Source organism: Notechis scutatus, chromosome 4, assembly GCF_049901735.1.
Source record: "Notechis scutatus isolate UNSWTSFEM ecotype Mainland chromosome 4, rNotScu1.2, whole genome shotgun sequence".
NCBI classification, from domain to species: Eukaryota; Metazoa; Chordata; class Lepidosauria; order Squamata; family Elapidae; genus Notechis; species Notechis scutatus.
Window position 1 is genome coordinate 160,369,135 of NC_142012.1, and position 22,665 is coordinate 160,391,799.

A 22,665-nucleotide genomic window follows, 5' to 3' on the forward strand; every position below is an offset into this window, starting at 1 on the left:
ACCTGCAGCCCTCTGCCCTCCCAACTCCATTTTTGCTGGCAGAGACACTGCAGAAGGGTCCTTTGCTGTTTCCAGGCCAACCCTACGGGCCCAATCTGAGCATCCCATGGGCCAGATGCGGCCTGCAGGCCTTGAGTTTGACACCCCTGGGTTAAGGCATTAGGCTAAAAACTGGGTGACTGTGAATTATAGCCCCGCTTGGGCATGAAGCCAGCAGTGATCTTGGGTCAGCCACTTCCTCTCAGCCTTAGGAAGATGGTAATAGCAAGCCACTTCTGAAAAACCATGCCAAGAAAATTACAGAGACTTATCCAGGCAGTCTCAAGGAATCAGATACGATTAAACAGAAGGGGAAAAAAATCCAAATATCAGCATTCCAACTATTAAACTCCAAACCAATAAACTCCAAGACAAGCATTTCCTCAAAATTCCATTTTATTAGAGTTATCATATTGGCACATCTGGGAAAACTGGAATCTGAAAGTTCCAGGTTTCCTCTTCCCAGAAGAAAATCAAAGACCCACCCCCTGCACCCATCAGTCCATTACATGGCCCAATCAAATCATCATCCCAACTGGAGACATTCCTCCAGACACTCCTCTCCAGGTGCAGGGTCGTTTGTCCTTAACTTTCTGAGAAAGAAGGTTATTGACTCAAAAAAAGAAGAAGAATTTTGATTTTGGGGCTAATATAACTTCTCTTCAACTTTCTAGTCGTTCCTTGGCTGAACAGAGGGAGACTGTATGATGTTAAGTTCGCAGTGAGATCTGCATTTCTAAAAGCAGAAAGGCACAAATACAAAGCCTCTTTCTTGTAACAACAACAACGGGTGATCACAACACTTGGCCAATACTATAATCTATCAGAGTAAAACTCCTTTTTGGATTCAAGGTTTGAGTTCAGATTTGGAAAAGGGTTTTGGCACTAGCTGGGCGGCTTCTCTCTGCTCTCTGGCATGGCTGGCCTACAACTTGAAGTGATGTACTTTTCCTGGACACAAGGGTGCAGCTTTTGCGTGATCACGTGCTGTCTCTGTTGGAGCTTCTCTTTTGGCCACAGGAAGTGGGACTATCACTTTTATCACTTCTACCAAACGTTCGTGAGAATGAGACTCATGAGAGGAGCTTGTGTGATTGTGCGAATGGGCGAGGTCCAGGACAACATTGTTGTGTCCTGGTGAAGGAATATTTTTTCCATAGTGATGCTCAATCAAATGGGTGTGAGAATGTCCCTCCTGGAAAAAAAGAAAAAAAAACATGGATGAGTCTTCTTTTGGCCATTGAACCATAAGCCGCGGAGGCACAGTGGTTAGAGTGCTGTACTACAGGCTACTTCTGCAGACTGCTGGCTGCCTGCAATTTGGCAGTTCAGATCTCCCCAGGCTCAAGGTTGACTCAGCCTTCCATCCTTCCGAGGTGGGTAAAATGAGGCCCCAGATTGTCAGAGGCAAATATGCTGACTCTGTAAACCGCTTAGAGAGGGCTGTCAAGCACTGTGAAGCGGTATATAACTCTAAATGCTATTGTGATTTTGTCCTGCTTTGAACTTTCCAATGCATTTACACAACAGTGAATTAAGAAAATCCACTGAAAATTGAAAAAAGAAAATCAAGAAAATCAACAGCTCTTAATATTTTCAGTACAGGTAGTCCTCAATCATTTAGTGATACTTTGAAATCACAACAGCCCTGAAAAAAGTGACTTATGACTGTTTTTCACACTTATGACCTTTGCAGCATCCCCAGGGTCAAATTTAGAATGCATGTCAGCTGACTCACGTTTATGACGGTTGCAGTGTCACAGGTCCATGTGATCTCTTTTTGCGGCCTTCTGACAAGCGAAGTCAATGGCGAAGCCAGATTCACTTAACAACCATGTGAGTAAGGTAACAAGTGCAGTGATTCACTTAATAACTGTGGCAAGGAAGGTTGTAAAATAGGGCAAAACTCACTTAACAACAGACTCGCTTTGCAACGGAAATTTGGGATTGTTGTTGTAAATTGAGGACTACCTGTAATCTGGCAGTTGGCGAATGTTCGAGTAGACATCACATGAATAACATTGAAACATGGCAGTTAGTCTTTCAATTAATAGAGGGTTGTTCCTTTTGTTATTGTAAGAGTTGACTTAGCCATAATTTGTTATAACCGCAGTTTGTTGAATGGATACCATGGCTCTGAGCCGGTTATTCTGTCTCAGCCCAATCTACAATCCAAAGCGTCGTGGTGAGGATAAAATAACAATCTCAGAGAAAAGGAAGTATATAAATAAAATAATCTATGGTTTGCAAATCATAAAGGCTGCATTATGCTAAGGCAAGATCAAACAAACTCTATTACATATCAGAGCATTTATTCATGTGAAGGGATACAGGGGAATCTATAACTGGAACAAGAAGTTAATTTTGAGCTGCTTGGATGGACAGAATGGATAAGAGAAACCAAGAGATATGTGGACTTGAACCCCCAGAATTCCCCAGCCAGTTGAAGTCTACACATCTTAAGTCAGGGGTGGGCAAACATTTTGGCTCGGGGGCCGCATTGACTTTTAAAATTTGACAGACGGGCCGGGTCAGCACAAGATTTTTTGGGAATCGCCCCCCACCCTTCCCCTTTTCCTCCTTCCTCCCCTCGGAGGCCCCTGAGTCAGGAGTTGCTACCGCTGGCGCGCTCCGCAGCTCCAGTCCCGTGTTGCCTCGGGAAGGAAAGGCAAAAAGGAAGAGCCGCGCGTGCTTTGCAACGGCAGCAGCGGCTCCTGGTTTTGCCTTTCCTTCCCGAGGCAACGCAGGACTGGAGCCGCGTGGAGCTGCGCCGGCGGTAGCAACTCCTGACAGCCCCAGCCGGATACCTGAGCGAAGCCCGGGCGGTGCAAGCGGAGGCCGCTGAGCGGCAGGAAAAGGGAGCTGGGCCAGCCACAGACCAGCCTCCGTGCAACACGCCGCCGCCCGGCCCCGGCGAGGAAAGCAGCGGGCATTCCCGGGCGCGCAACGGGGTCTCTTTTGGCCGGCCCCGATTTTTTTTTCAGAGCGGAATATCATGCCTGGCGCCCGCGAGTTAAAACGGCCGAAAGTTGCTGGGAAGTTGCTCGGGTGCTGGGAGCAGGCTTTTTAAAGTGCCGCCCGAGCAGGACCGCCGAGCCGGGAAACGGGCACCAAGGCAGGGCAAGGCTCCACCAGCAGTGGCCTAGCTTTAGGTGGCTCCAAGCAGCCCGCCCGCCCGCCGGGTGGAACCTTTCCCGCTCCTCGGCGGGAAGACGCTCCAGCCTGCAAGCTTTGCCTTTGCAAAGTTTAAGCCTGGAAGCCCCGGGAAAAAAAGGGGATCGGCGGGACTCACCTTCGAGAGGTCGCACGAAGGTGATTTTGAACTCCCAGCCAAGGCCTTTGCAAATTTCTTTTCTTTCCTACCCTAGATTGCTCGCACTGTTTTGCAGCTTTGGGGGCCACGCGGCACAGGGCAATACGCCACACCCAGCGATTTTTTTCAGGGGCGGGCCGGTTTGGACAGACCAATGGCAGTGATTTTTTTTCAGGGGCGGGCCGGATTGGACAGACCAATGGCAGTGATTTTTTTCAGGGGCGGGCCGCATTGGACAGACCAACGGGCCGGATGTGGCCCCCGGGCCGTAGTTTGCCCACCCCTGTCCTAAGTTGATGAGAATGAGGGGAAAGAGGATGAACAAAATTGCATTTAACATCCATACCTTGACATCAAAGATGACACAGTCCGACTCATACTGTTCATCTTTAGGTTTTTCAAGGGCAGCATGTGATCTAAAAACAGTCGCTTTGCAGAATCCAATATGCTGGAGAGAAAGAGGGAGAGAAGGAAGAATTAAGATATGGCCACGTGAACACAAAAAGTTACTAGTGAATTAAAGAATCTGGTCAGATTATAGCCCAATTTGTTAGAGTACTTGGCATCCTATTCTTCTTCAGATGTTAACAGATTAACAGAGTTGGAAATCTCGTCCAAACCCCTGCCCAAGCAGGAGACCTACACCATTTCTGACAGGTGGCAGTCCAGTCTCTTCTTGAAAGCCTCCAGTGATGAAGCTCCCACAACTTCTGATGGAAACTTCTGTTCCATGGATTAATTGCTCTCACTGTCAGAAAATTTCTCCTTGTTTCTAGGTTGGATTTCTCCTTGTTCAGTTTCCATTCATTATTCCTTGTCTGGTCTTCGGGTGCTTTGGAAAATAGCTTGACCCCTTCTGTGGCAGCCTCTCAAATATTGGAAGAGTACTATCATGTCTCCCCTGGTCTTTCTCTTCACTAGACTAGCCAGACCCAGTTCCTTTAACTGTTCATCCTATGTTTTAGCCTCCAGTCCCCTAATCATCCTGGTTGCTCTTCTCTGCATTTTTTTCTAGAGTCTCAACATCTTTTTTATAATGCGGTGACCAAAACTGGATGTACTACTCTAGGTGTGGTGGTATTGCAAACAGTTCTGGGGTGCACCCACAGTTTCGTTGTACTTGTACAATGACAATAAAGTTCTTCTTCTTCTTCTTCTTCTTCTTCTTCTTCTTCTTCTTCTTCTTCTTCTTCTTCTTCTTCTTCTTCTTCTTCTTCTTCTTCTTCTTCTTCTTCTTCTTCTTCTTCTTCTTCTTCTTCTTCTTCTTCTTCTTCTTCTTCTTCTTCTTCATCATCTGTGCATTTGATTTTTATTGCCTAAGTGTAAAAGAAAAGTGCCACTTTTCTCTACATCAAATTTCATTTTGTTAGATAGGGCCCAGTGTTCAAATCTGTCAAGATCCATCTGGTTCTTGAGCCCATCCTCTAGGGTTTACAGGAAGTTTGGGATGCATTATTTGTGGATGAATTGTGAAGAAATTGAGGTTGCGCAGAGGTTAAAGTGTAGGATTTGGGCAGGTGAGAGCCAGATTCAAGTCTCTATTTCTCTATGGCCATGATGGCGAACCTATGGCACGCATGCCGGAAATGGCATGCAGAGCCACTTCTGCCGGCACGCGAGAGGTTGCCCGGATGAGCCCCACCTGCATATGCCAGCTGATCGTTGGGTATCTGCCACACATGCACTGGAGGAGATGGGTGTGTGGGAGATGCATGCGCAGAGACATGCGGTGTGCAGAGTGGTTCCATGTGCATGCGCAGAGGCACGCAGTGTACATGGAGGGGGTTGCACACATATGCGCAGGGGGCGGGGGAGTCACACACACATTGCATCATGAGTGCAGGCATGCGAGAAAGCGCCTGTGCACACTTTTGGCACACAACGTGGAAAAGATTAGCCATCACTGCTCTATGGAATATTTGACCTTGCATACTTATTTTCAATAATCAAATGCACAGATGATCCTGGTTTGGAGAGAGGAGGGAGGGAGGGAGAGAGAGAAATAAATAAATGGCAATTGCTGAGATAGGACTGGAGTTGACCCTCACACTTACTGCTTCTCCTGCTGCTTTGGGATGGCAGTCATGATGGTCATCATGAGCTTCCTGAGCAGAGCAGTTGGTCTCCACAATAGCAAACTCCACGTAGAAAGCTTCAGGCTCATACTGAAATCAAAGCAAGAGACGTTTCAGCTGAGTTGTGGGTAGAAGTGGCAAAATTAAAGAGCTGGGGGAATGAAATTTTAGTCCTGTCTGCTGCATATCCCCACCATCACCCGTGGTCACCTGTTCCTAGCACTGATGACGTTACCTAGTTCGGTTAACGAAACATCTTCAAGAAAACAACCAAGCTCCGAGAGCACCCGGAATCGCTCATTTCAATCCTGAGCTACCAATATTCTCCCTTGTTGATATTGGTTCTTTTCCTAGAGTTCTGCACAGCATAATTCCCCTCACCTCCTCCTGCTTTCTCTTAGTTATATGAAGCATCAAAGCATTAAACTGGAAGAGGTGATCGGAATTCCCTTTTAAGATTTGCATACTAACTTGGTGCTGTCCTCTTGAAATCTCAAGCACTTCATAAGCATGGTTAGGCTGTTGTTCATTGTGTTTATGGAGCACGTATTCAACAGATTGTACCACATGAGGGTCATTCAGAGGCACCAGAATTGGACATTTTGGACAATTTCGACGCACATTTTCCACAGAATCTGAAAAGACAAACAAAAAAAAAAATGTCAAGAAGGGCACTTACAGCAGGTGGCAGTCCAAATCTTCACCCTAATTAAATGAACTAATTTTCTCCTGAAAACATTACTCCCCTTTTGCTCTTCTTTATTCCCTATGAGAGGGGCCATTCACCGTCCATCTGTGCCTTTACTCCTGAGTCGACCCTTGTTCCTTAACTGTTCTCTTCTTCTGACGGCTCTGTGCATGCGCACATGGGAACAGGCTCCAGCTGTTCTTCTGCCCCACTGATCTCTGACTCGGAAGGCAGCTGGTAACTGTTGGAGGGGCCTGGCCCCATAACTGCCACCGATGCATAGCATTCATCAGAGCCTTCCCCAGACTGTAGGACTGGCCCTGTTCCTCCCCAACGTCCTCTCTGTCCAAGTCACAACATAACAGGCGATAACATACAGGAAGTCCTCAAGTTATGACCACAATTGAGCCAAACATTTGTCTTGCCAAATGAAACACATGTTAAGTGATTTTGCCCTATTTTACGACCTTCTTGACACAGTTGTTAATCACTGCAGTGATTGGTCACACTGTTGCCAACTGAATCCCATTGACTTGGCTTGCTCAAAAGAGAGTCACGTGATCCCGGGACACTGCAATAGTCATAAATCTGAGACAATGGCCAAGTGCCTCAATTAAAAGCACTGATAAAAGTGACTTAGGACCATTTTCCACACTTATGGCCGTTGCAGCATCCCCATGGTGATATGATCACAATTCAGACCCTTGGCAACTGGCTCATATTTATGATGGTTGCATTGTCCTGGGATCAGGTGATCCCCTTTTGTGTCCTTCTGACATAGTCCATGGGGAAGCCAGATTCACTTAACAACCGTGTTACTAGGTTAACACCTGCAGTGATTCACTAAACAACTGTATCAAGAAAGATCATAAAATGGAGCAAAACTCACTTAGCAACTGTTCTGCTTAAGAACAAAAAGTTTGGGCTCAATTATGGTCATTAAGTTGATGACGATCACTACGTCGAGACATGCATTCCAAACTATGGTCCCAATCCTTCCAGTAGTTTGTTTAATGGGGCAGAAAAGAAGAGGGATCACCTGGTGTCCTACTTTCTGTCCCTATTCTGCTATTGCAATGTACATAAACAGGTTCAAGCTGGAATAATGAAAGGCCACTCCATTTGGAAATGTCCATGTTAAATACCCAAATGTCATTTCCAGTGGTTCTATAAGGGTCATTTTTTAAATATATATATATAAATACAAGGTAAAGATTATCCTCGCACATACGTGTTAGTTGTTTCTGGCTCTAGGGGGCGGTGCTCATCTCCGTTACAAAGCCGAAGAGCCAGTGCTGTCCGAAGACGTCTCCGTGGTCATGCGGCTGGCATGACTAAATGTCAAAGGTGCACGGAAGACTATTACCTTCCCACCAAAGTGGTCTCTATTTTTCTACTTGCATTTTTACACACTTCCGAACTACTAGGTTGGCAGAAGCTGGGAGAAGTAACGGAGCTCACTCCATGACGTGACGCTAGGGATTCGAATGGCCGAACTGCCAAACTTTCTGATCGACAAGCTCAGCGTCTTAGCCACTGAGCCACCGCATCCCGCATATAGAGATGCATAAATCATATAGATGAGGGATAGGTATTGATCGATCTCTTTTCCTCTTTCTCTCTCTGTTTCTGCCTTGCTTTGCCTGTCTTTTTCCTCTCATTTTGCAGTTAAATGTTTTGATGTTTGCTAATGTTCAACAAACATTGATCCATAGTTTTTCCTAGTTGATCCGAATAATGACTGTTCTTGTTCTAAATAACGAGATTGATTGGGAATACCCTAAATGCAAACTAAATTGGAAATTTTCCATAGCAATTTTCCAATAACCAGGAAGTAGGTCATGGCATCCGGTCCCCTCAATTTCTGGCAAATAGATGGGGAAGAAATGGAGGTAGTGACAGATTTTATTTTCCTGGGCTCCAAGATTAGCACAGGTGGGGATGACAGCCAAGAAATTAAAAGACGCTTGCTCCTGCGGAGGAAAGCTATGGCAAATCTAGACAGCAAACTAAAAAGCAGAGACATCACCCTGCCAACAAAAGTTCATATAGTCAAGGCTATAGTTTTCTTAGTTGCAATGTATGGTTGTAAAATTTGGACCATAAGAAAGGCTGAGTGCCAAAATATAGAGGCCCTTTGAACTCTGGTGCTGGAGAAGACTCCTGCCAGTCCCTTGGACTGTGAGGCTATCAAACTGGTCAGTCCTAGAGAAGATCAACCCTGACTGCTCTTTAGAAGGCCAGATCCTGAAGATGAAACTCAAAGACTTTGGCCACCTAATGAGAAAGGAAGGACTCTCTGGAGAAGAGCCTAATGCTGGGAACGATTGAGGGCAATAGAAGAAGAAGGGGACAACAGAGAATGAGGGGGCTGGATGGAGTCACTAAATCAGTCAGTGCAAGCTTAAAAGAACTCCAGGGGATGGTAGAGGACAAGGAACATTGGGTCAGACACGACTTTGCAAATAACAACACCAACAAAAGAGCTAATTCTCCTGCACTTTCATTTCCTGGACAGGACAGCTTCAATTCTGATTGGCTGGGATGGAAGGGAGGGAGGGAAGGAAGGAGGGATGTCAAATGCTTTATTAAAAGTGTGTAAGGGCTTCCAGTCCATATCCAAACATCAAATTGATTTGAACTGTCAGTTTGATTCAAGTCCATCATTTGAATGGATTGAAAGCAGCATTTTAATTTGTATTCCTAAACAGATTGAGAAAGAAAAGGTTTTGCGGATGCAGAATGAACAGTTTGGAAGCATCCAATTCAGTGATCCATTCCAGCTCATTAGATTGGCTTGAACTACCTTTCAACTGAATTAAAGCAATGCATAGTTAGCCTCTCTCAGGTGAAACATCTCAGGACCAGAGGTGGCATTCAGCAGGTTCTGACCAGTTCTGGAGAACCAGTAGCGGAAATTTTGAGTAGTTCAGAGGACCAGCAAATACCACCTCTGACTGTATATTTCACAGTATCCTTCCCCTACCACGCCCACCAAGCCACACCCACAGAACCACTAGTAAAAAAAAATGAATTTTAAAGAAAGGCTGGGTTAGTACCACCACCATCACAAAAAGTTAATAAAACAGGACAGGAAATGACAAGATGCCAGTGGTTAGCTCAACTCTTAATTTCTTGAACCCAACTCCGCTAAGAGTCCAAGAATGATAAAGATTAATTACCTGGTTTTGAGTGGCAGTTTGCACCAGACACTTTGTCGCCGTTCTCTCTGTGGATCCTGACAACACATTCTGATTTAACAGCCTGGAGATACAAAGGCATCAAATTAAACATGTTAAACTTTAACTTAACATGATTTAATTAACCATTTGGGTTAGTGCTTTAAAACTGGTGTTTCTGTGGGATTTATAGCATTAGTAGGATTTATTATGGTCCACTAGCAGGGTACCCATGCTCCACTACGAAACTATGTGATTGGGCAAGATTTTGGGGAGGAAAATAATGGGGAAAAATTGTGCCTCTGCCTACCAGCATCCATTGTACTCATCTGCCCAGCTAGTGTCCTGTCAGTGTGTGAGAGAGTTCAGGGCTGTTTGGAACTGAAACAGTATTTGCTGTGTGAGTAAGAAGGAGACAGCAAGGAGCCTGGGCTTGGCTTAGTTCAACTGTTCTGTACTAAAGCTGCTTGGTGCTGTGGAATTAAAACTGAAGCTAAAACTCCTCTCCTTTGCTTGTATTTTGCATTTGATACAGATTTCTTTTCAGGTAAGGAGGGGGAGTAGAACTCCTTAGCATCAGAGCATGTTAATAATAATATAGGAAATACTAATGTCCTGATGGTCATTTCCAAAAATCCTTTCTTAGTGAGCACCTAGTAGCTAAGAGGAACATAAGTGCCAAATTTCAAGTTTGTAGGCTTTATGGTTCTGGAGTTTTTATGATGATGCCTGAGTGGTATTTTGCTTTTATAGCATATTTACAGATTAGAGCGTATTTCACTTTCTTAATAGATAGGATATTATTAAAATGAGCACAGTGCACTAGGAACTTGGCTAGACTAATTTGTGAGGCAGCATCATTAGGGTAGCTAGTGCACTGTGGTGGAATGTAGTCTGGATTCCCAGGTGGGAGGCGTTGCATTCCAGAGAAGCAAGTGACAGCAAAGTTTAGACAGTTTGGTTGGGAAGAAATAGGTCAAGACAGCTCCTCCCTAGAAGTTATCAGCAGGGGTGGGATTCTACCAGTTCGCACCTATTCGCTAGAACCGGTTGTTAACATTCTAAGCAGTTCGGAGAACCGGTTGTTAGAAGGAATTACTGGCCTAATCCTGTAAGGAAGGCAGGAAGGAAACATTCTGGTGTTGCTCACAGAAACTGCCTCTACACTAACCCTTATTACATTCTTGGCAGGACTAGACTTCCTGTCTCAGGAACATCTCTGGACTTTTTCCCCCCCTCCTTTGCTGGTACTTTGCATGTGGAGTGACCATTCAAAGTTACAATGGCACTGAATAAAGTGACCATTTTTCACACTTACGACTGTTGCAGAATCCCCACGGTCATGGGAGGCCAGGTGAAGAGATGCATGCCTCGATGTGAGTGACATTGAGTTGGCCACAACCAGACAATAACATGACTACCAAGTCATGTCCACCCAATCACATGACCACCAAGCCACGCCCACAGAACGGATTGTTAAAAATTTTGAATCCCACCCCTGGTTATCAGACTACTGTATACATTTAATGATGCAAGTAGTTTGCTTTAGTTTGGCATGATTTCTCTCTATAGGTAAGGAGCAATAAAGGAAAATTGCTTTACCCTAACTTTGCAGGTCTTTTTTGGTTTTGAACCTGCCATGCATACTTGCTTCAAAACTATCTTATTGGTGTCTTTGCTGAAACATTTGCAGGTGTTGTAATATGAGAACTTCTACTTGGCCAGTTCCATGTTGATGAAAATTGGACAGTAACCTCTAAACCTGGGGCATCCAACCTTGGACATCGCTTGCTGGGGAACTCTGGGAGTTGAAATCTAGAGATCGTAAAAGTTGCTGTGGTTGGATACCTTCTGTTTTAAGCAGAGGAGCAATAAGGCACTTTTCATGGAATCTGGCTTGGGAACAATTCAGCTTTGGACATCACAGGGTGAATGTGAAAGAAGAATTGACTTCTTAATTCCTGACTAATTCATTGCTCAGAGTTGAAATGAAATCTGGCTATGTAACATGAACTCAAAATGAATGCCCATGGAATAGGTTAGCGACTGCTGAGGTTTCATTAACCCTGGGATCTTAGCATGGCTGGCTGAGGAATTCTGGGAGTTGAAGTCCACAAGTCTTAAAGTTGCCATTTTGGAGACCTCTGCATTAACTCTTTGTTCACCAATATATCAGTTTTTTGTGTGTTCAGAAACTCAATTTACTCTTGGTGGAGTGGTAAGAAGCCACCTGTCCTCTCAGAAAGTCTTACATTTTCAAGAACCTTCAGACACTTACATGGTGATCCTGTTGTCTTACAGTACAATTCTCGACAGGAGTTGGATCCAACACGTGACACTCTGTCTCCAGAACATCCATCTCAACTGAGACTACCGTCTCAACGTATGGCTAAAATGAAAAATTAGCACGAGAATGACTTTTCTCCCTGCACATTTCTGTCTCTGTTGCATCAGCTGACTCTCGGAAATGTTTGAATTGACACCCAAGTTAAAGATCTCGTCCTGCTGTGCTTCTCAGTATCAACTGCTTTTAAGAAAATACACCCAACAGGAAATTTCAGTGTTGTCTTAAGTTAAACACAGTTCAGTTGGAGGTTGCAAGGCAGGAATGGACAAGGCTGACATGTCCTGACATGAACACCTGAGGTTTTCTTGCAGGCCTCACTTGATTTCCCAGTTGTTGATTTTGGCCAGGTCTGGGTGGAAGATATTACCTCTTTCTGATATTGTATGGTTCACTTGTGTCCATATTGTCTATTGAACCACCAGCATTTTGGCTCCAAACAATGGCATCAGGTAGTCCTGACCTGTCTACCTACAGATACTTAGGGCAATTGTTTGGAACAGGGGTTTAATGAAGATCAGATTGTTGGGAGAAAACTAACATTTTCCTCCGTTGGAGAGTTCACACAACACTTAACCCAGTTGGCAGAATGAACCATTTCCTGGATTTCCATCACACACTGAACTATTAAATAACCCGAGGGGCTGAGTTGACGCAACAAATCTAACCGGTACTCACACCAAGTTCTGCATATTGAAATGCAATCACAAAAACATGCTCTGACCTGGTTAAACATGTTGTGTGTATGGTGTAGATCACGAGATGGTCACCCTCCTTTTCTGAGGATCTGAGCTAAAGAAGCAGCAGTTAGAAGTATAAGCATTCACTGGGATGGGTTGGGGGCATTGTCAATATCAGCAAAATGGTGGAAGGAGCAACAGAACACAAGTCCTGCCTCTTTTGAGATGCATTGCATTGGCAGGAAAGGGATGTGGCTTACAGTGTAACCCTCCATCCAGTGTCTGAGTTAGTGTCAGACCTATTTATTATAAAACCGTGGGAGGACTGTCAAAAAGGAATTGGTTGGTCCTCGCTCAACCTAAGCATCCAGCTCCGTGCCAGTCCTGGGTGTGAACCTCACTCAGATCTGTTGAAAGAAGAACAGGCTCGACAAAATATAATCAGTGTATGACCCTGATGAAGAAATATCGGAATGGCATTGCCACATTTGCACCCAACCCTCATTGACATACATTTTTCAAACGGAAATCTGAAAATATTTCCTTCTGAAGAACCAGAATAGAAAATTAGAGCTTAGGGGGACGTCCATCTCCCCAGGGGATGAAAAGAATATGCTGCTGGCCTCATTAAAAATTGGAGAAAGGAGGAGAGGCGAGGAGGAGGAGAAAAATCTGTGCACTCCTTGCTGTTCTCTGAGCCTGGTGGTTTCCTTGAACACTTCTCATTACCTGAACAAAAGTAATGACCTAGGTAAGGTCACTAGTGCACCAAGGACTCCACAGTTGAATGCTGAGCTACCTGTATTCTGCTAGAAAAAAAAACATGTAACTTCCCCGAAAGACCCAGAGAAGGGACGTCTTCACCCAAGATGGAAGGAGGGACCCAACTGGCTGCATGTGGTATCTTCATGCAATATCCAACGTGGCATGGAGGAGCTCATTGGTCATTGGTAAAGCCCTAGTCTTTGGGGAAGGACTTGGCAGAAGACCCCAAGAAAGATTGCCCCTAGTAGAGAAGCAGTAAGGGTTCAGTTGAGCACAGCCAGGAGAAAGTCGAACTGTCCGGAATGCACTACTGTTAAAATCCAGCCCATTCCTTTGATTTCACTCTCCCTGGAGCAGTTCAGAAACAAGGGAAGGAGACGAGTGAAAGGAGGAGGAAGCAGGGGAAGTAGAGGGGGGAGGAAAACCTGACACCAAGTGTACACTGGGATTGCATTGAATGTTCCAGTTGTAATTAAAGGTGCTTTTCAAAAGGTAACTGGACCCTCTTGGTGTTTTTTCCTTGGAAACATTTCACTTGGATGAACCTTCTTGGATGAGAAGGGATACATTTTCAAGTGGGGAAAAAAACCAAGAAAGTCCAGTTGCCTTTTGAAAAACCACTTTTGGGACAATCATGACATGGACAATAGACATCATTCCAGGTGTAAATACCTGTTGTAAATAACTTCATTGTAAATAGGATCATCGTAAGTAAAAGTCTCTGCTATCTTGCTCTCTATGCCAATTGCCACCCTTGCAAAGCAAAATACACCTCCAGCCCAAGGAGGACTCCTTCACGCTGGGGCAGTGGAGAAGGCAGAACTTCCTCTTTCATGATAGTTTTTCCAGTCTGGTGCCATCCAGATGGATTGGATTAATATCCACTCCCGTCTAGCAATTCAACTGAAATGGGAGCTGTGAGATTACAGAACATTGACTAGAAAGAGGCCGTGGGTTGCCCAAATCTCAGCAGGAAGGCTACAGAAATTGACTGGCATGATATCACCCCCAAAAAATCACCTAGCTGTTATTGATTTAGTAAATAAGACTAAGACATTTTTTCCTCCCTTTGTACTTACCCGGGGCCGGGGGGCCAGGAAATCAACCCTCTTAATTACATTGAGAGTTTGTTTGTATCCATGTAGATTATGTTGATTGATGTAGTCCACAGCCAAATCTCCAAATCTTTTAGCCTCTTCTCCATTGCAATCGAATTCCTTTGTCAAGAGAACACTAAACGTGCATCCTATAATCTGGCCCAGGAGTACGAGAGTTACCAAGGAATTCATGGCTATGTTCAGAGATGATGTACACCGATGGAAGGAAGGTAGACTTCGGAGGACCTGACGCCAGGTGCTGCTTTTTACGCAGTGCTTCTGTTCGCTGTCCCCACCACCACCTGCCACTTGCATTGGCTTACCTGAGAGGATGCAATATTTGCTGAAGGTCCTGCAAACAAGAGGAAAGGAAAAATAAATATGTGGGAACATCTAGTCCAGGGGTGTCCAACCTTTCACCTTCCCTGGGCCACATTAGAAGATGAAAATTTGGTTTGGGCCGCACATATAATAAATCATTATAAAATAATTATATTATAAAATTATATAATAAATTATAAAAGTATTTTTATTATTAATTATTAATTATTTATTAAAAATTATTTATTTTTATTAATTTTCCGCCAAATGTTGCGGGGTAGGGGCAGCAGGGGGAGTGGGGGCGCGGCAGGGCAGAAGCGGTGGCGGCGGGAGCAGAAGTGGCGGGGGCGGCGGCGGAGAGCAAGCGGCGCGGTGGGGTGGGGGGGCAGTGGGGGCAGAGCGGCGCGGCAGAGGCAGAAGCGGCAGCAGCGAGCGGTGGGGTGGGGGGTGGCGGCGGGGGCAGAAGCGGCAAAGGCAGCGCCCGTCTTTTCTGTTGCTGTTTGGCATGGCGCTCGCCTCACCCGCCTCGCGCCTGCCTCTCCTCCTCCTCCTCGCTGGCTCTTGCCAGAAGGTTGGGGTGGGCACTGGGCGCATTACAAGGCGACCTGGGCCGCATGCGGCTCGTGGGCGCGGGTTGGACAAGCCTGATCTAGTCAAAGTTTGATTAGATAAGGGGGAAAAATGCAGATTGTACAAAAAGAAGAAAGCAACTCTCCTAGTCAGTCAGTCAAATTAATCCCAGGACACCAGTGCAGAAAAGGTTATTTTAAGAATACAAAATTATATAGCAAAGATGCACAAAGGTAGTGTCAATTATACATATGGAAGATTTTGTGTCAAATCTCAGCTCCATTATTGACCTAGCTAAAAGGGATAAAGTGCTATCCAGTTGACATTGAGTCTTAGCAACTAATTCAATCCTTTCTAGAATGATCTGTCCTCAAAACTAGCCCTTTAGACCATCCAACATGACAACCATTGCAGTTGTAATGAAGTCCATTCATCTTGCTACCGGTCATCCTCCTCTTTTCATTCCTTCCACCTTTCTCAGCATTACAGATCCATGTGTTTGTTTTCTTTACCAGCCATGCTGTTCTCTAGAGGTGTCCAATTTGGGCAACTTTAAGACTTGAGGACTTCGACTCCCACAATTCCCCAGCCGGTATGGCTGGATGAGGAATTCTGGAAGTTGGAGTCCACAAGTTTTAAAGGTGCCAACGTTGGACATCTCTGCTCCAAACATGGAGCCATGGGGAGCATTTTATGTGACATCCAAATGGAAGATTTTTCCACTATGCATGGACAAGGACATCAAATATGTTCAAAGTCAAAAATTAAGGTGAAGGTACGAAGCTTAAATCAACAGAACTGTTTGTCTGTCTGAAAAGTAGCCAAAGCTAACGTGTCTTGATAAAATAGTTTACAAGTTCATGGACAGGTAGTTGCTGCAATCCGTCCCAAAATCAGAGTTTGTTCTTTTTCTTTTGCTGATTCCATAGATGTATACCATTCCTTCCTTCTTTTGTTATAGGTAGACCTCCATTTACGAAGCCAATTGAGCCTGACATTTCCACTGCTAAGTGAGATGGTTGCTAAGTGAGTTTTGCCTCATCTTATGATGTTGCTTGTCAGTGAATCATTGCAGCTGTTAAGTTAGTATCATGGTTGTTAGGTGAACTGGCTTTCCTGTTGACTTTGCTTGTCAGAAGGTGGCAAAAGGGGATCAGGACACTGCAGCTGTCATAAATATGAACCAGTTGCCATGTGGTCAAAATTTGATCACATGACTGTGGGAATGCTGCCACAGGCATGTGTGTGAAAAATGGTCATAACTCCCTTTTTTCACTACCATTGTAAGTTTGAACGGTCACTAAATGAACTTTTGTAAACCAAGAACTACATACCGTATGTATGTATGTATGTATGTATGTATGTATGTATGTATAGAAGACAGGGTCAACCAATTCTCCAAAGCATCTGAGGGCAGGACAAGAATCAATGGATGGAAATTAATCAAGAAAAGAAGCAACCTAGAACTAAGGAGAAACTTCCTGATCATCAGAACAAGAAATCAGTGGAACGACTTGTTTCCAGAAGTTGTGGGTGCTCCATCACTGGTAGGTCTTCAAGAAGAAATTGGACACCCATTTGTCCAAAGTGGTATAGGGTCTCCTGCCTGAGCAGGGGGTTGGACTAGAAGACCTTTTATATGCTATAAAAGGGGTCCTGAAGCCCATTCCCTCTTTTGAGTCTGTTTGGATCCAGACTTGGTGGTTTCCATCCCTCTGGCTAGTGCCTGGTAGCCTAATTGAGAAGGATGTGGTTAAGGATGGATGAGTGGGTATATATGTTTGTGAGAAAGAACAAAGTACTTTCTAGCAAGTAAAATTTTGCTGTTACTATACCTTAAATTCACTCCTGTATTTCAAAGAATCAATTGTGCCTCAGTGTTCAGTTGGAAGTGACTTGACTGTGACTGTTGACCAGGGCTGGGCTGTGTGTCTTGTCTGCTCTAGCTGCAACTTTCTGGAAAACCCAGGTACAAGATCTTTGTGCCTTAATAAGCTGTGTATACATGCCGTGAGTGACCATAAGCCGAATTGAGGATCATGTATAACACTGGGCTTGAATCACGATGTCATGATGCCAATTTCTACATTTCTGCATCGTTGAGTCCATTTCATTTGCTTTGGTGTATTGTGCAAATTGAGCCAACTGTGATTTTTCCAACAAACTATGATAACAGTGACTTGTGTGAATCCTGTCCAAGTTTGAAAAGCGATTTGTGGCAGTACCCACCTATGGAGCATGGTGGCACTGCTTCTTTGAGTTATTCTATGCTCTGGATGTGTCAGCTTTCATGGTGTCCAGCTATCGTGTTCTTTGGCGGCCTAGTTTCCTTTTACTGCTAATTTATCCATACATAATTGCTTTCTCCAATGACTTTTTCCACATATTATGGCCAAAGTGAGACACAATTTCATGATTTTGCCTTCTAAAGACATGTCAGGTGTTACTTCCTAACGTAAATTGTTATGTCGCGGGAAAGATTGAGTCGAGACCAGTGTGACTTCAGCTCTTTTATTAAGCTCTTGCAAAAACTGAACAACCGCGGAGCCGCGGCAGCCTCTTTTATAGCGGTTGCTCGCGCCTCGCAGCCAATGACGGCTCCTTGAATTTCCCGCCGTCAAACGGACCAATCCAAAGGCAGTATTACAAGTATATAGACAGACCAATCAAAGGCAGTATTGACGGACCAATCACAAGGTAGTATTGCCGGACCAATCAAAAAGCAGTATTTTAAGTATGCAAATATATAACATAAATCACCGAACCAGTAGTTACACCGGTCGGATCCCACCCCTGATTGGGCCCTACAAAGACCTCATAGGGATAGAAGGAAACACCTGGGGAATGGATTTGCCTCCTAGTAATTGAAGGTTCTGGGGACGCTTAGTTTCCAAATTTGCTCATCGCCCTCAAAGATTGAGAGCTAAATTATAATCCTGAGGATGGACCATTAACTACTATGAGAGTGAAAAAATGGACCCCACTTTCTCATTTATCTAGAGTACCCTTAAAAAGATTCTGAGTGCATATACGTGTGGCTTAAAATGCTGTTTTCCTTTGCAGCTTTGTGGAATTCCCCTGGATTTGCACCAAGAAGGTCAAAAGTAAGGCGGCTGCTGTAAAAATTAGTTCAGGTGAGAAGGTCCCTTATCTCATTTCTAAGCTAGACATGCCTAAAATTCCTTCTCAAAAGCCTTTAAGACGCTATTCTGATTTTTGTCCCCTTAGCAGATTTTAAGGAACAATAAAAACCCAGCAACAAAAAGGGGGAAAAAAAGCAAGTTTACAAATAGAGGATGGTTCTCATTTGGTGCCCTTGTAAAATTCCCTTGAAAAGGCTGTGAGGTTGCACAATGCAAATATCTAAAAATCAGCCTCTGAATCTTTGTGGATCAATTAAAGAAATCTCTGCCCCAATTCTTATCTTATCACTTCAGGTGATAGTTTAACTCGGAGCCTCCACGGATTGCCCATGCATCATTACAAAATTTAAAGAGAAGCTACATTTCCCTTTAATGTTTAATTATATAGAAAATGCAGCATGCACTGCGCAGTGCACTCCCTCTTCCCAGCCAAAAATCACCCAGGAATCTCTATGGCTGACTGTGGAATAGAAACTGGAGCTGCAAAAAAGAATAGAGGAAGAGGGGATGGAAATGGGATAAAAAGGAAGAGTGGGATGGTGTTGGGACAAAGGAAAGAGAGGAACAAAACTGAATAGTGATCACAGAATAAAAACATGAGATAGTAATCAGAGATAGAAAGAAAGAAGATGTTTGCATGTACTGACTGCAGCTAGAATTGTATTTGCACAACAGTGGAAAGGTGAAGAGATCCCAACAGATGAAAATGTGATTTAAAAAAAATATTAGAATGTGCAGAAATGGATAGGCTAACACTTATAATGAAGGAAAAGAAGGAAACTGAATATATCCTGACTTGGGACTTATTTTATCAATGGCTAGCTGGAAAAAAACAGGAGCTAGATACAAGGAAATAGATGGAGAAGATCAGTGATATAAGAAGGACATGTTGAATTGGTTAAGTAAATAATATTGTTATTATTATTATTGATACTACTATAATTAACATCAATGTAATGAATATTGTTGTAAGTATCTTGATTATTATATCCTAAAAATATGTGTATCCAGACAACACACTGTTTGATTGAAATTAGATTTTTTACATTATAAAAATAAAAACTTGGAAGAAGAAAGAAAGAACAAAGAAAGAAAGAAAGAAAGAAAGAAAGAAAGAAAGAAAGAAAGAAAGAAAGAAAGAAAGAAAGAAAGAAAGAAAGAAAGAAAGAAAGAAAGAAAGAAAGAAAGATGCATAATCTCCTTTCAGGTGGGGTTCTTGTGGGAAGATGTGAGAAGATCTGGAGATGTGGGATTTGAGAAAACAAGTTGAAGGAGACACAGTGTCAAAGCCTCATTTCCTCCTGCCAGAGAGATGAGAGGAAAAATAATTTTAGAGCTGGCATAGACTAGTGTTGAGGGGATACAGATAATCTGCAGAAATGAACGATCTTATCTAAATTGTTCATTCCATAAGGTCACTTTTCTTCTTCTGTTTCCATGATAACCAAGTGTCTGTGTTATCCTGTACCTTCTCATTCTTCCACTTTCATTTCCTTAAGAGACTTAAAAGAATTTCTAAGTGTTGCAAGGAGCAGAACAAATTGATAGTAAAGGAAAAGATTGCATCACAAGTTATTATGAAAGGGCTAAATTCACCAGGCAGAAGAGCTTACTAAAAGCAGCAACTAACTTTCTCATTAATCTTGAAAGGCATCCAGTCTTTGCAGTAAGCCAGATTTGTAGCTATTTTCGCCTTGTGCTAACTCTTTCATTTTTAACAGATTCTCTACTACCAGTAAAATGTAAGCTGCCAATTGGGCTCTAAAAAGTGTTTTGTAAAAAAAAAAAAAAAATAGCTAGAAGGTTGGTGCTATGATTAGGGATCTGGAAGGAATCTATTATAGACATTTTTCAGTATCTGGGATCCCACCTCACAGGAAATGGTGACATACGATAAGGTACAAGCAAGGGTGAATGCAGCCTGGATGCATCGGCGAGAACTTTACCACATTATAAAAAAGATGTTGAGACTCTAGAAAAAGTACAGAGAAGAGCAACCAGGATGATTAGGGGACTGGAGGCTAAAACATACAACGAACAATTGCAGGAACTGGGCTTGGCTAGTCTAGTGAAGAGAAGGACCAGGGGAGACATGATAGCAATCTTCCAATATTTGAGGGGCTGCCACAGAGAGGAAGGGGTCAAGCTATTTTCTAAAGCACCTGTAGGCCAGACAAGGAATAATGGATGGAAACTGAACAAGGAGAGATTTAACCTGGAAACAAGGAGAAATTTTCTAACAGTGAGAACAATCAACCCATGGAACAGAAGTTTGCCCTCGGAAGTTGTGGGAGCGCCATCACTTGAGACCTTCAAAAAGAGATTGGACTGCCATTTGTCAGAAATGGTGTAGGGTCTCCCGCTTGCGTGGGGGGTTGGACTAAATGACCTACAAGGTCCCTTCCAACTCTGATTATCTGTTAAATCTGTTAAACTCACTGGTGTGTTATGGAACAGATGAATGCCAAACCATCTTAAATCTATGATTTACAAGACAATCATTCGCCCTGAAGCACTATATGGCACTGAATGCTAGGCAGCAACATCAGGGACTGAAAGCGATCTCCATGCCATGTGTTGTGTCTGGAAGGATGGGTCCAGAACGGAGACAGGCTCAGAAAGTAACTACAGCTCTTTATTAGTGACTTCCGATCTGAGGCGAAATGCTTTAGCCGCAGCAGCCCCTTTTATAGAGCTGGCTGCGGCTATACGCCAATGACAGAGGTTTGAGCTTGCCGCGCTTGGTTTGCCCAATCGTGGCAGCCCGTTTACCAGCCAATCGGATCAGTCCAGAGCGACCAATCATGACCCACTGTTAGCGGACCAATCCGCTTTGCAGGCTTTCAAGCCTGCTAGTCCGAACACCATGGAAATGCAAATGCTCCGTTGGATATCGGACATCTCTCTTCCTGACCACATCACAAATTACACCATCCGATACCATTTTGGTGTGGCACCAATTATAGAGAAGATGAGAGAAGGCCGGCTCCGCTGATATGGACATGTCCTGAGAGCATATCCATCTGGTTCAGTTCCAAGTGGGGAGAAAGACACTGGAAGCACGGAGGATGATTGGAAAAAGGATTTATTGATGAATTGATGAATAGGACCACATGGAGTTGAGAGAGCGAGGTATTTATACCCTCTCTTGGGCCTTGCCCTTGAGCTTCCTGTTCCTGTGCAAGAAATGTATTCTATTGGTTGTCAGAGTCGCAGGGGGCTACGCAGGGGTCATAGCTAACTTTTTAGGTTGTCTGAATTAAGTTTGATTGAAACCTGGACTCTCTGAGATGCTGTAATGAGGAGGCTTGTGTCCTGAAAGGGTGTTCCCATTCCTATTGTGTCTTCGTGGTTTGGATCTTGAGTGAGGGCTGATTTTACCATTCTACCTAATTCTACCTTTGTTCAAAATATCCTGTCTTGAATGGATCACCAAATCTGCATTTCTAAAAGTTGGCCTCAGCTGAGTATCTGCTTGTTGGAGGGAACTGTGGCCCTGAGGTTCTGTTTCCTTTAAGATTACTATTTCTTATTAAGGGAAATATAATATTCTGCCTTTTAAACTATTTAAACTATTTCTCAAAGTATTCCATTCTTCTAGGAGAGGGGTGGGTGCTAACTTTATACAACTGCCAACCATCTAGAAGTCAATGGCTGGTGACCTTGCAGGCACCTAAAACAGAGATGGCAAGAAACCATTAACAAAGATATACCAGCCGCAGACCTGTGCCCTGGAGATACAGCTGACCGTGCAAAGTGGCGTTCAATTATCCCATCAGCAGACTCTGCACTTGCGGGAATATGCTAGGAAGAAGGAGGAGGAGGAGGAGGAGGAAGAGGAGGAGGAGGGATCTGTTATGGATTGCAGGGGGAATGAGCTGGCACAAATTATCAAAATACTTGCTAGGGCTGCTAAGAGAGGCAGCTCAGCTCAAGCAGCAATAAAGGACAATGGGAAACAATCATATCTTTTCACCAAAAATTCTGCACAAAAACCGTATATTGGGAAATTACATATAAAACTCCATAGGTTAGGCATGTTTAAAGTGCATGCCACAAAACGGCACATATATTAAGGGGAACCAGCAGCTTACTAGGGCTGTGTCAGATGACAAAACTTGTTTGCTTTCTCAGAGACCTTTGCATTGCTTATGAGTTTTCTGCCCCTGTAGTTCTGCATGCAATCCTGCTGTTTTTGTACGGATTAGAACTGGAGCGGCCTTTTTGCTCTTTACTGGAAACCAGTTCATCAGTCTGGAACCCACACTACGTATCTGATATTAGCACAATTGAGAAAGTCCAGAAATATTTCACAAGAAGAGTTCTCCACTCCTCTACTCGCTGTAGAATACCTTATGCCACCAGACTTGAAATTCTAGAACTAGAAAACCTTGAATTACGCCGTCTTCGGTCTGACTTAAGCATGGTATACAAAATCATACATTGCAATG

At 43.8% G+C, this 22,665-nt stretch overlaps 1 protein-coding gene across 2 annotated transcripts; it reads right to left on the reverse strand.

Moving 5' to 3' along the window:
- Positions 1-417: 417 nt before the first annotated feature.
- Positions 418-15,595, reverse strand: LOC148130980 (antihemorrhagic factor cHLP-B-like). 2 transcript variants are annotated; one of them, XM_087965421.1, is made up of 8 exons: positions 15,478-15,595; positions 14,504-14,532; positions 11,573-11,683; positions 9,298-9,379; positions 5,899-6,062; positions 5,407-5,517; positions 3,699-3,800; positions 418-1,234 (listed from the first exon to the last, which is right to left on the reverse strand). In XM_087965421.1, the coding sequence occupies exons 1-8, from the start codon at positions 15,518-15,520 to the stop codon at positions 965-967; spliced, it is 912 nt and encodes a 303-aa protein (XP_087821547.1). In that variant the 5' UTR covers positions 15,521-15,595; the 3' UTR covers positions 418-964. The 2 variants fall into 2 exon arrangements, with proteins under 2 accessions (XP_087821547.1, XP_087821546.1); XM_087965420.1 differs by lacking the exons at positions 14,504-14,532; positions 15,478-15,595 and adding an exon at positions 14,163-14,395.
- Between the last annotated feature and the right edge of the window lie 7,070 nt (positions 15,596-22,665).

Coding starts and splice junctions, on each gene's coding strand:
- LOC148130980 (XM_087965420.1), bottom strand. CDS start 14,372: ATGAATTCCTTGGTAACTCTCGTACTCCTGGGCCAGATTATAGGATGC. Junction 9,380..11,572: donor TAAGACAACAGGATCACCAT/GTAAGTGTCTGA, acceptor TTGTATCTCCAG/GCTGTTAAATCAGAATGTGT. Junction 1,235..3,698: donor GTGTCATCTTTGATGTCAAG/GTATGGATGTTA, acceptor CTTTTTTTCCAG/GAGGGACATTCTCACACCCA.